Below are 14,557 nucleotides of genomic sequence, written 5' to 3'. Positions count from 1 at the left end.
CCATGGGTTCAGCTTTGACCGGTATAGGTATTATAGCCTCCCTTCCCCTAGGATCCCTTGCGTGCTTGAGTGCCACTGGCGTGATGGTACTCACACTAATCTCAAGGCGTATCATGAAAAAGAAGAAAAAACACCGCGACACCTTGCAATTGGCACAGTCCACAAAATTTTTGGTTGAACAATGTATTAGTACTGCTTTGGCTGATGATGAACAAATTGATGATGCTGAGTTTGGGAAAATCACCACCTGCCTCAAAAACTACTACGATGAAAAAGATAAGCTCCGACAACCTTCCACCACTTTTAGTGAGGACCTTAATGCGCATGCGCCGTAAAAAACGTCACACATCATTCCGTTACACTTCACTCCACACATCGTTTCACGATGTGCTCCATTCCGCTTCACTTCATGATGTGCTCCGTTTCAAGCATAAAAAAAAAACTTTTCCAATCCGGCAGAAATGTCGGATCGGAAAAATTTTTTGTACCCCACCCGGCCCATTATTTTTTTTTTTTTGACTTAATTTCTCACAAGGTCGTAAGAGAAGTACTCCTGCTTGGTCTTTTTGCTGACTTTAAAGCCTGTACTTCTCACGAAGGCTCCTACCATGGGTCCTGTCTCTCTGTTCAGTCCACTGCAGGCCCACACCCTATTCGTTTCTCCTTCTCTGTTTTTCAAGGTGAGGATCTTACTCTTTCCAAACTTACCATCTACTTCCACCACTTCCAGGATTTTATAGATCACACCGGTTGAGAGTTCCTTCCATTTCAGGGTTTCCAGGCTCTGATCCTTTGCCTTTTCCTCGAAAACATTATCGTTCATAAAATCGTTGTCTACGATTTGTGGACTTCTGAGTTCCTCCATCTTTTGTACGAAAGCCATATTTTGTTTCTACCCTAGGATTACATCCTTCTAAGGTGTTTGGGTTTTGTGCTAAACTGAAAGACATTCTTGTTTTTACCCTTAGACTAATTGAAACGTATTGCGTTTGCATTTTATGTTTGGGGTTGGGGTTCCTATGCTGAATCTGTGCTTAAAATGGCAAGTGCCGCAGAATCGGCCTATTGACACTACTGCTTGTATTATATTTGCCTTCGGGTTTATATGATCCGTTCATCTATTTCGACTCTTCCAAATTCAAGAGCCTATCCTAAATTGAGGTAAATTATATGGCCTTCCAAATACCGTTTCGATTCCAAACATCATTGAAGGGACATTAATTTTCGAAATCCGGAAATGGTGTACTAATTTTGCACCTTTTGTTTGCGGTATACCATCTTTTCCGCAAGTTTATTGTTTTCTGTTTGGTATTAAATTAATAATTCAGATCCTTTATGTTACATCTTGTGATCCGTTTATTTGGCAATCGCCAATGGCAGTCAGCAGGGTTTAAGAACATCCGTTGTTCGAACTGCTAGTCAAATGCGTTTTGCTTGAATATACTTTTTCACTATGTTTTTATGTGTTTTCACTAAGGGAAGTAAGAAATAATATAAATATCTCCCTAATCTTTCAAATGGTCCATTATACTGTGATATTATTGGTCTACCAGGGACATTTATAGTTGTTATTTGATTGTTCTCGTTTTATGTTCTTATGAGGACACTTTCTTACTATGAAATGCGTAATTAATTCAACATTGGTTGAAAAAGTTAGAAAAACAAAAAACAAACTAAAAAGTATAATTATTAACAACACAATTTAAAAACTATTAAAAAAATTAAAATTAAAAATTAAAACTGTAATAAATTAAAGTAAAACAGTAATAAAAAAAAAATTAATGAAAAAAACAAAAGGGGTGGTCTCTGATAAAGGTTTCCCTGGAATAAAAACATTTCCGAAATAACCCGAAACATTGCGTACATAGCACAGTATCAATTTAAGGCCAGAGATATGATTTGCACCTAAATGGGTGGATATTGGATCAATTTCTATGAAATCGTTGTCATTGAATTAAAAGATTTTAACTTAAACTTTTAGCACTAACAAAATTTTATTTTAACAAATATGGCTAATTATGTTGATGTAGTATTTCTCACCCCAGAATCAACTTGTGTATTTTTTATTTGTTTTTTTGTAATGAATTAAGTTTGACCCTAAGATATGTTTGAAATCTATTCAGATAAATCTTTTTTTAAGACAATATCCAAAGGACACACGTTTGCTCCCTATGAACAAACGAACTTGTTTTAGCATACATATTTTATTTTGTAAATAAATGTTTAAGAACGTAAAGTTATTGCCACTCTATACTCCTTAATTACTGTTCAAATGAGTAATTAAGTTGCATATAATAATTTATTTATTTTGCAGATAGAACATCTTAAAAGGATAGGGCAGCGATTATAAAGACAATGTACAAAAGATTTTGGGAAGGTAACTAACTATTTTTGAAAAATGTTCTTTATAAATATTTAAACAAGATAGTAAGTGGCATAATTCGCTCTTTTGACTCTTTTTATTGAAAAGTTGCATACTTTTTATATTGACCAAAACCAGATAATTCTGAATTTGCAACTAAATGATGAGAGGTTTTACTAATTGAAGTTGTATAAATCCTGAAACCATTATAGTAAAATAAATCAAAAATTTATGAATTAACAGATCCATTTCATAAATTTGAACCCACGGCCAAGTATAATATAGAGGGGAACCATGGAAAATTGAAATTTGAAACAACAGAAATGTGCAAAGTTATTGTGGGTAGGTAATTTGTTTACTGTTGAATATTTTTTAAGTGGTGTCAATATAGTTTTGAATTGTATTGCCGTCTTAGTAATTTTGAGTAATTTTTGGAAACCATTGTTACAAAAGATCCTGGTACTCGAGATTGGAAGCATTGTTACAATATATCCTGGTGCTCAATATAGGTGGCATTTGTACAATAGATCCTTTTGCTCGAATAAGGTGGCATTTTAACAATAGATCCTGGTGCTCGAGATGGGTGGCATTGTTACAAAAGATCCTGGTGCTCGAGATGGGTGGCATTGTTACAATAGATCCTGGTGCTCGAGATGGGTGGCATTGTTACAATAGATCCTGGTGCTTGAGATAGGTGGCATTGCTGCATGTACAGGTGCGTTAAATGTTTAAAAGCGGAGCTGCCTTTATGTAAACCAGTGAATTAATAAAAGAAATGGCCTTGTATAACATTTTATTCCCTGCCTTTGACGTTCTACGTAATTGTTAACTTAAGTTTACAAAATATTATTTGTGGTTGTTTTTTTTAGGAAGAGTAAATTTTGGAAGCCTACTCAAAAATAAAAGAAGCTTAATTAAAGATTACGAAAAACACAGATCCACTTCATAAATTTTGTCTGTACATCCTTTTTTTCAATTTTTCAATTTGTTACCATTTCGAAAAAAATTAGTTTTCTTTCTTTTCTGATATTCTTTTATCATTAAAGAGTTATGTCCAACGAACTCATGGCCAAATATAACATGAAGGGGAACCGTGGAAAATTGAAATTTGAAGCAACAGCAATGTGCAAAGTTATTGTGGGTAGGTAATTTGTTTACTGTTAAATATTATTTTAAGTGGTGTCAGTATTGTTCTGATTTTTTTGTGATTTTGAGAAATTTTTGGAAACCATAGAATTAAAAAAAAGTAAGTAAGAAAATAACTTGTCTCATTGGTGTTGAGGTTCACATTTTGAGTTTATTATTCCATTTATGAGATTTAAATATCAAATTATTTCTCTCAAAATAATGTTGCTTTCATAAAGGAATTATTTCAAGATGATTTGAAAAAAATAACCTATATTTTCCATCATTGATCTGTGCTTGCAAAGTGTAATCCCTACTTTATAACAAATATTTATAAAGAATATTTTTATGATACCTAGAAAAAAATTATAATTGAAGTCCGGGGATTTAACTCTGATTTTAAATTTGCTTTAAACATCAACAGCACTAAATACATGTTTGTTAACACTAAACTGTTTGGTTTCACATAAATTATATATTTTTTTAATTTTAGAAAGTGGTAAAAAGATGTTCCCTGTCACAGAACATGACAAACTTCAGGTAACAGCAGCTAACCTGAAATACGCACCTGACAGAATAGGAGGAGGTGGTCGAAAGAAGAAATCTCGGGCAGCAAATGATGGGGCAGAAGACACCAATGAAGACACCAATGGAGCAGAAAATTGACATATATATATTTTAAAATACCACATTAAATATGTAGAATTACTAAGATTGATTCATTATTTGTTTTGTTTCAACACATAATTTAAGTGTAAAAGCTCATAGTTCTGCATTTAATTTACCTTATAAACTTGGATGATTTATATTTTTTGGTTTCTCCTACATTGACTTTTTACATTGACTTTTCCTCTCTGTTATCCTGGGCTGTTTTAGATGAGCGATTATTATTGCTTATACGTCAGAGCTGTCCTTACTTTGAATGGTCTAATCGAGTTGGTCCTTAATTGTTTATATTTATATAAATCAGGGTTTAAGAACATCCGTTGTTGAAATATACTTTATCACTTTTTGGTCTTGTTTGTCCTATATTTTGACTCCTCTGCCAAGAAATTGCGGTTTTTATCCAACGCAATCATAGGTTGGAATGTTGTTATCAATTTAGACTTGTTTATATATGTCTAACTGTAGAAATTAAGCAGCTCTTTCACCATAGCCTTTTAACCCCTGGTCAACAGCAAAGTAGTTGCGGAGACTTGTCCTCAAGCACTGAATTATAAGGTTACCAACATTTGGTGGAAGGAATGATTTTCTGAGGTTTTAAAGATTTTAAATAGATATAGGAAGATGTGGTATGAGTGCTAATGAGACAACTCTCCATCCAAATAACAATTTATAAAAGTAAACCATTATAGGTCAAGGTACGGCCTTTAAGCACTAATTAAGGACGTTAATTTAATTGTATGAATTATTGTTTTTTTACCTTACTTTGCTTTTTAATTAGTTAAGATTTCTGGGGATATTTGTTGTCAGTTTGTTTTCGATCTATGAGTTTGACTGTCCCTCTGGTATCTTTCGTCCCTCTTTTAAAGAGGGTTCTGGTTGTTATGACTTTGTAAAGACTTCTGTTGATATTTAGAGGATAAATACTGGCTGTTATGACGTTGACTAGACGTCATACAGAGGTCTGAGGATATTTAAAGATGGTTAATATCGGTTGTTATGACGTTGACTAGACGTCATATAGACGTCTGAGGATATTAAAAGAGGGTTAATAGTGGTTGTTATGACGTTGATAAGACGTTGTACAGATGTGGAACATCCGTATTCAGGTTCATCCTGCTGTTTGATCTGATGTTGTACCAACGTCGTACTGATGTTGTAACTACGTTAAACAGACGTTGAACGGACGTATGTCAAGACGTTGGGTGGACATCAGTTTTTGACGTCTAAAAAATTTCATATGGAACCAAAAATCTAACGTAGGTACAACGTTAGGGTCTGACGTCAGATTGATGTTTATACAACGTCAAATGTCTGCTGGGAAGGAGCAATAATTGAAAAATCGGTTGACCGATTTTTAAAGAAAATTTCTAAGGAGATAAACCTTGACCTGATGATCATTTTAACCCATGTTAAATTTGCGTTAATTGCTTTAATTTTTGAGATATAAACGAAAAGCTGCATTTCACCCCTATGTTTTATTTTTAACAACAGCGGCCATGTTTGTTAGTTTGTTCAAGTCCTTGGATACAATTTTCAAACTAAATACACAAAGGATCATTCAGGTAAAGTTTAGTAACATTTGGAGAAGAATATTTCTTAAAGTTTATGACGACGGACAGACGTACAGACGCCAAGTGATGGCAAAATCTCATATATCCATATGTTTAGATATTCAAGCTTCTTATCATAAAATAAAATACCAAAAATTAAACCGTGTAATATTTTTCTTAAATGGGTCCCAAATTTAACGTCATTAGGGCGTGACGTCTAATTTCGAATGACGTCATTGTTGAGCATGTTTCGTTACAAATGTCTATCTATCGTTATCGTGTTTGCTGGCACATGAAGTGCATCCATATAAAATTAGTGGCAACAAAGGGTTAAAAGGAGCATTCAATTCTTGCATTTTTTTCAATTTTTTATTCATAAGATCGTCATGAATATGACTGAAATATTTACAACTGTGACAATCATTCGGATATTCGCTGTATCAACACGTCATGTCTGGATTCCTAATTAATATTTATTTTTTTTTATGATTTGTTTTTTATCCATATGACCATCTCTGCAATTTTACATGGTTCCCATTTTGGATTTTCTTATTCTAATTTTGTAATTTTTTTTTATTTCAGAGAATTTTGCCCAAAATACTTTTGCATTAATGTTGATAGATAGAGGTTTACATATTTTATCTTTGGACCCCAGCAGAAGAACGATATCTTCAATCAATTGTGTACTCATGATGGAATTTACCGTAGACTTTTAGACGTCACAAAGGACATGATAGCGCTAAAAGTTTTTGGAACGTTCTGGAGTTTTAAAGTGAATACTTTTAAGCGATTAAAAATTGTCGGATACGTTAGGGCGAGGTAAAATCTGACACCTTCATCTGGGACTTCTTTTAAATAAACACCTAAGATTATGAACATGTCATTTTGAGTGTCAGGAACGCCCGTCTATAAGGCATATGCAAATCCAATGAATATGAATTAACTTTTGTCTTACCGATCTGAGGGATCCATTTTTCACAATCCGTGCCACATGCATCACTGTCGGTGACAGATCCTGACATTATCCTTTTATTGAAAAAAAAAATAAGTAAATGATTTAATTTTGTTGTATGATAAATGCAGCAGAAGAATTGATAATTGAACAATTCATAAACGGACACGATACATTTTGTAAATCGAATATCTCATCCAGTTGGTTTTCCATACTATTAAATGAGAACACCACATTTTGTGTGTCGCTTCTCTTTCTTCCACAATAAATTAATCATCATGCTCTATCTCCAATAGGTACCATGCATAGTCCTATTTGTCATCCTCACTTATGATTATTCCGTTTGGGTTATTCTGGGAGGAAAACAAAAATAAAGGTGTCCGGATATTGTTTCCGTCATCGGAGGACTTTTAAGTTATAGGGTAGCAATACACAGTTAGGAGTGTGATTTCGCATTTTGGCCCCTGTGGATTTTTTAAATATGAAGATTATTGTGCAATAAAATTCATTTTTAGACAGCTGAGTACTAATTTAGCCTTTAAAGGTGGTTTATAAGAACATCAAGAGTATTTTTTACATGTTTTATGGGCTATTTTCTGTTTGACTGTCCGTATTTTCATAGCTAGACCAGCCGTAGGTCCAGAAATAAATGTAATGTTTACAAACATTTTTTTTCTGCACGAAGTTTTTGACGCAATTTTACAAACAAAATGAGACGAAAGACATATGATTTTTATTTGATTTCCTGATAGATATATGTAAACAGTTTCAGATAAGGTATCACTCCAAGGGATTGAAATTCTACTTCTGGTAAAATTTTTGGGAAATATGTGACATCTTTACCCCCCTTTTTGCAATATTTTATAGAAAATAAATGCAGATTATTGCCATGGATACATCAAAAAGAAATTATATTTTACCATTTTAACTACTGGATATCAAATCTATGGAAGATACTGATTAATTTATAAACATATGCACATGTATGACACAAACAGTAAGCTTAATTTGTAAGAAAGCAAGGAAAAGGGGATGGTAAAATTTATAAGAGTAGATTTTAAAATTTTTTCCTAACTGTGTGTTGCTACCTAGACAAGACTTCCGTTTAGGACTGTTTAAAATTACACAGAATTTTAGTAAATTTCCAAACACAAAATAATTCATGCATTCCATGTTTTCATTTTCACATGCCTGGTTCGTTTATTCGTTAATTTATTCCTTGCTTACGCTTGGGATAAAATTCCACTATAAAGACCCAGGCCATGTGACAATTTTCAACAAATCTATGGCTTGCGTGAATTATTTCTTAAATAAAACTTGAATATATACCTGTTCCAGGGGTCCCAAGAATTTTTATCGCTTCCGGGGACCGAAGGAATATTTGATACCGGTTCCTGTATCTCAGGTACCCAAAACATTGTATGTAATCAAGTTAGGGACTAAGGGGTGTTTGTAAATTTACCAAAATTCTGTGTAATTTGAAACAATCCTAAAACTTTTGAATTCATGTTAATACAAATAGTTGACTTTTGCGTTGACATTCCTTAGATTTACAACCAATATTTTGAACTGGTGAAAAAATATAAAATGTTATATTGACATCAGTTCATGTTTAAGATACTTTGATACCTTTTCTGAAATTCTCCAATCATAAAATCTTTCACAAAAATTCATCCTACAACAGTTTACATACTTTCAACCACGCTCTAAATGCCCGCGATTTCGCGGGTGTGTTCTAGTACCTTTTTATACTAGTCTTTACATTTGGAATGTGTTACGTGTGAAAAGATAAATATAGGAATACAGTGCACGTTGAATCGCCGGGAAAAAGGATTTATTATTGACTTAAAATTATCATTCCTCAATAACCAATCCATAAAGAGGTAATGCCAATTTCTCCCGTATTTGTTTTAACTCAAATGGTCGGATTCAGAAAGGCGGGAAAACGTACTACAACTCGATTAATAAAGCGCCTATACAATATGCTTTGAAAAAATATCATGAATTCATAACAATTTCCTTAGAATCAAAATAGCTGCAATGTACTTTTACGTTTTGTATACGTGTCTTCCTTAACTATTGGTTACAATTCCAGAACAGGTGTTGTGTGTACTATAATCAGGATCTTACGATTGTTTACCAGGCAAAATAATTATCTATAATGGATTGATTTATTCATTTGTTCGTATGCTGATGTTTAACTACACTTTTAAAAACCTTGGTTTAATGTTACTAGCCGCGGGATTTTTTGGGTTATGAGATACCTAGTCTAAAATGGCCTTCTTGTATCTATATCAAGTATAATATACTGAAAGAAACCTACAGACGTGTTTATATAACAATAGTGTTATGTTTGTTTTTGGTATTTTTTGCATAGAAGTATTCGATGGCGACGTTTTGATTTACAAACGTATTGATTATAAAGTAAATCTTAATTTATTTTTCTAATTTTGGCTTATACCTTTTTTTCTGTAGATACATATCAGTTCATGCGGTACAAATAATTTCTAATTTAAACGTTAAACTTTTTAAGCAAAAAATGGAGGCAAAGTTAATGGATATACCTTCTTCGCAAATACTTCGAAAGAAACACTTAAACGTCAACTTAATCTAGAGGAAATTACTATGAATGAAAACAACACCTTAAAAGTTTCGTGCGTCCGCATCGATTTTCTGGATTTACCTTCATCATGAACGCTCAAACATAAACATTTTTAAACTATCTAAAACAGTTATAAATTAGTGTTGGATTTTATTTTCAATATATATCTATTTTATCTCGACCGCCATCAATCAATGAGGTGAGGTATTTTAAATCTAACATGCTAAAATGACCGTCGACCTATTTGAACCTAACTCTCATAAAAAAAGAATGGCCAACGCAGATACAAAGTATCGTGTTTTAGGGAAGCATAAATCGTACTTTGTAAAAGAAATCACTCTGATTCAAACTAAAAATTTTCGCTGAAACTGACATTATCTAAATGCTTGAATTCTTGATTGACAACATTTTTGTTACGTTCTGAGGACTTGTTTTTCAACAAACAATCGGCATTCCCATGGGAACCAACTGTGCTCCTCTGCTTGTCGACTTGTTCCCTTATTCATATGAGACTGACTTCATACAAAAGCTTCTTAGGAAAAAGGAAAAGAAGCTAGCATTATCCTTAAAGTTCACTTTCCGCTACATATATGATGTCCTCTCACTAAATAACTCAAAGTTGGTGACTATGTTGAACGCATCTATCCCATCGAACTTTAAATAAAGGATACAAAAGATACAGTTAAGTCAGACTCGTATCTTGACTTACATCTAGAAATTAACAATGAGGGTCGGTTGAGAACAAAACTTTAAGACAAGAGAGATGATTTCAGCTTCCCAAATGTGAACTTTCCATTTCTATGTAGCAACATTCCAACACCGCCTATATACGGAGAATACATGTATATCTCACAGTTGATACGAGATTAGAGGACTTGCCTATCATGATTATAGATAGAGGGTAGTTGCTCACAAGGAAACTATTAAACCAAGAGTTCCATGTGGTGAATTGTAAATCATCCCTTCGAAAAATATTACGAATGTCATCACAAGTTTGTTGACCGTTATGGAATATCTGTTTCACAGATGACGACGGATATGTCCCAATTGTCGTTACCCAAGTCCCGTCTTCTTTTTCCCCGAATGTGACCTACCGAATAAGACTTATTATAGGATTTGTTCTTAAATTAGCAAACACGACGGGTGGCCACATTACCCTTCCAGAGTGCCTGAGATCACCCCCGGTTTTTGGTGGTATTCGTGTTGCTCAGTCTTTCTATTTTGTGTTTTGTATACTGTTGTTTTTCCTATTCTTTTTTGCCATGGCATTGTCAGTTTATTTTCGACTTATGAGTTGAAATGTCCCTTTGGTATCTTTCGCCTCTCCCTAAACAATTATTTATCCAGTTTGCCATTATAATTAAAGTAACAAGTGATCTTACTTCCTAGTCAATTCCACAAACTGATGAAGACAAGTTTGACCTTCACTTTCAACTATGTCAATGTCATATACAGAATTTTGCTAATAACCAAAATAAAAGAGATAAATGCATGATTTTTTCGATATTTAATTCTAGACTAGTTCAACATACCAACGTTGTATACAAATTATTATAAAAAAAACTGTGACGTTACTCATTTACTCTAACTTGACCATAAAGTATTTTCTAATGGCCCAATTTGTAAGCATAATTTACCAAAATCTGTGATCGAGCTTTTATTTAACTTCGATTATGTAATGGAGTTTTTACCATTCGTGAATGTCGAAATGTCAAAATGAAAGAAAAAAAACCTCTTTGTTAAAAATTCAACTACTTTAGTAATCAATTGAACATCGTTTACATGTTTTGTTTCAAAACATAAACTTGTATGGGTATTTCCAAACAGTATTTTATAGACCCATCAACAACGGAAAAAAATAGATGATAAATAAATAAACTAGCATTTCACATATTTCAAATTTTTAAAGCAATAATTTTGCAAATTCAACGTGTTTTGTTGCTTAATGTAATCCTAATAATTAAGGGTTTTAATAACTTATTAACTAAACCTTATCCTAGTGAATTTCTTTTTTCTCACTAAACTTTTAGGAACATAATATTTTGTTTTTCTTGAAAGCCGGGAACAAGAAACTTAAGTTTAATGACCGAGTCAGCTAATTTAAAACAGTTTAAATTTTAATATTTGATAGAATATCATTTTATGAAAAGGAAGCATATTGAATTGTAGTCTTTAAATTTGTGCTACCAATAAGGAGGGAGGGAAACCAAACGTGTTGTCATTAGTAGGCAAACATCCTGTGATAAGTTTGGTGATGTCATAAACGAGAAAAAGAGGACGAGAGTGTAGCTACCATAAGTGTACCACATTATTGGTCATATTTCAGACAAACAGTTGGTAACGATATAATGATCTTTAATGAAAAAGAGACTGAAGATATCAAAGGGACAATAAAAACATAAAGAGAGAACGACAAACACATAGAAAAAAAAGAAAAACAACGGAAGGACAAACAACAGTCTACTTAACACTATATCGAAAACTAAAGACGGATCAACACGAACCTCATAGGAAAACTGACTGGATCGTATGTGCTCCAGAATAGTAGGACGATCTTGTTCAACATGTGGAACTCGTCGTGTTGTTAATACAAATTTGGTGGTAAGTCTCATTCGGTGATGTGATCACGACAATTGGAATATTTCCGGTGTAATGCATCTGTAAAACATATATTTCATTACGGTCAACCAACTCCTAATGGTTCCATAACACTTTCTAAGGGGTGACTTCAACTTTATCACTAGGAACCCCTTAACCAATCATCATTCTTGTATCAAGGAAATAATGATAGGAAGCACAGGCTCTGGAATATCGTTTAAACTGGAAGACAAACGCTCCTCATGCTGGTTGAATGTTTCCGCATAGAAAACAAAACAAAATTTCACAGTTCATCTCTTTTAGCCAAGTTTTAGATTCAACTTGACCCTCATTGTTAATTTCTAGATGTCAGTCAAGATATGAGGAAGAATTAACTGTATATGGTATTCTTGACCTAAATTTTGACTTGATAGATGCGTTCAACATAGTTAAGGTATGTTTCATCTAAGTAATATTAAACAATTTTGGGGAAATTGATTGCCATTACATAAAACAAACAAAAATTATTCTCTCTAAGAGGAGTAAGAGTTTGAAATCGAATCATGTATCGAGTTTAAGTTAGAAATATAGATTTAGTGTATATTCAAGTATCCCATGCCGGACTTTCTTTCTAGTAAGTAACTGTTATGTGGTACAATAACAAAGTTGTCCTCCTCAGAAAAGGGCTTTAAAGATCCAAAATTGATTTGTTCTCAATCCCTTTCAAGAAGTTAATGACAAAATTAAGACGGGTCGATATTATTGATTAATTTAAGCAATATAATCTGAAATTGGACAGATGTTCGTGATGTGTTTTCTGTCGAGTTGCCTTCATCTTACTCATTCAAAGTGAACAAACATTAAGATGGGTACATTTTCCATTATCTGAAATCATGATGTATTCAAGACTTGTTCCAATGCGAGGTAAGTTTCAAGTTATCATCTGAAAATCCTCATTGCACATGGGATAGAAATAATTTTTGTATGCAGCTACACATTAATTTAAAAGTTTTGACTTCACAGTTAAAAGAAACCCTTTCTCTTAATACATATGTAAACATATGCATCCTAATACAGGTTGAATTTTTCTTGTCTTATGTCTTGTGGAATATCGATTTCATATATGATCAGGATGATCCGTTAATTGAAAGTTCTTAAAACCATCATTTTATGAATAAGGATGATGTATGATATAAGGATTAACCTCCCAAACGATAATTTTTTTTTTAGAAAGACTTCTAGAGGCATACTACAGTCTTCAACAATATACAGGTGTTTAAATCCCAAACTGTCAAAATTTCATTATCGATCAGTTACCAAAAATACTCGAGTCGTAATTTTATATCAAAATGGCCTTATTTCAGGATACTTTTTCATTGTCTTTAGACACATTGATTATTATTTTTTCGGGTTTTTTTTCTCTATTGAACACTCTTTCAGGGAACATGTTTTAGTTATGCATACCTACAAAAAGTATTTTGACTATTATAAAAGTCAGATTTTAAAGTTGTTTTAAATGTTAACGAATTAACAAAATACTCCCATTTTTACCTACAACTGTTCCCAATTCCTTTATTTGATAAAGCCTCAAGTGTAGTAAGCAACCTGCTTTATCATTTTGGGACTAATTTCAGCCTGCAACATATATTATTTAATTGTAAATGTTTTCCTGTGAAACTGTTCCGAAGTCCCTTTATAAATTATATCAAAATGAAGCTCTAAAAAGAAATTTCGATAACTTCGTATTGTTGGTATATATCTAAATCGAAAGTACATTTTCTAAAATTACTGTTCTATCTGCTCTCATTAGTAATCTTTTGAAAGTAAAAAATATATAAATAAGAGGATATAATCAAATGACCAATAACTTAAAACAATGTTTCTCACATTTAGATTTCATATCACTTACGTTAATTTACCTGTATTTATGTTATATCGTTAACGCCAGGAAAGGGAAGTAATCAATAGAGAGTTAGTTAACAATCCAATTTAAGTTAAAGTTTTAGTTAAATTAAATTGAAACAAAATATTTTTTTCTAACTTCTTTGCTCTAATTTTCATATTTGCCCTTTTTTTTTACTTTTTTAGCGTCACTGATGAGTCTTTTGTAGACGAAACGCGCGTCTGGTATCTATGATGAGTCTATTTCTCAAAGACATTTTTGTCAGAAGTGATCTTATATGTCAGTCACTCTGATTAAAAAAAAATATGCATATGTTATTATTGTTTCAAGCTAGACGTCACAGCTATAAGTCTTAATGTTAAGGGCATAAGATACTATTCGACAGCATGATTTATACAGGAACCGAACATTGAATAATAGAAAATTCGTTATAAGCATTCAGTTTGGTACAATTTGGTCAAAATATGCACCAAAACTTCACTCATGCAAGACAATACTTATACCTCATTTAGATTCATATGCATGTGTTCGTATAATTTATCTCAGTTGAAGATGATAATCAAAATAATGACAGCTGGAAAAGTTAAACTAGGAATTCCATAGGAAGACCGATTACGCTGACTGAGTCGACCCACAAAAAAAATATTCTTTTACAGGCTCAGACGCACGAAATTTATTAAATATTCTTTATATACACTGCCACTGGGTCGATAGCACTGCTTGTGGACTGTTAGGTGCCAAGCGTATCATAAGCTTAGAAGTCAGTGCTTCGGCGCCGACATGATTTAAAACAAATATTTTAAAATTCCCCGTTGATAAA

At 32.8% G+C, this 14,557-nt stretch overlaps 1 protein-coding gene across 6 annotated transcripts in view; it reads right to left on the bottom strand.

The window, feature by feature from the left end:
- Nucleotides 1-13,791, bottom strand: part of LOC127735527 (uncharacterized) — a 52,000-nt gene extending 38,209 nt beyond the window's left edge. The window contains exons 1-2 of one of the 6 annotated variants that reach the window (XM_052245716.1): nt 13,754-13,791; nt 6,659-6,729 (exon numbers count right to left, since the gene is read on the bottom strand). In XM_052245716.1, coding sequence (XP_052101676.1) covers nt 6,659-6,700 — 42 coding nt within the window. In that variant the 5' untranslated portion in view covers nt 6,701-6,729; nt 13,754-13,791. Of the gene's footprint in view, nt 1-6,658; nt 6,730-13,743 lie in introns of all 6 variants that reach the window. The other 5 variants (XM_052245715.1, XM_052245713.1, XM_052245712.1 and 2 more) reach the window with 5 other exon arrangements.
- Nucleotides 13,792-14,557: the final 766 nt, after the last annotated feature.

Source organism: Mytilus californianus, unplaced genomic scaffold (assembly GCF_021869535.1).
Source record: "Mytilus californianus isolate M0D057914Y unplaced genomic scaffold, xbMytCali1.0.p SCAF_3, whole genome shotgun sequence".
Taxonomy (NCBI): Eukaryota; Metazoa; Mollusca; class Bivalvia; order Mytilida; family Mytilidae; genus Mytilus; species Mytilus californianus.
Note: the sequence above shows the minus strand (reverse complement) of the source record. Positions and strands in the feature narration are given on the sequence as shown.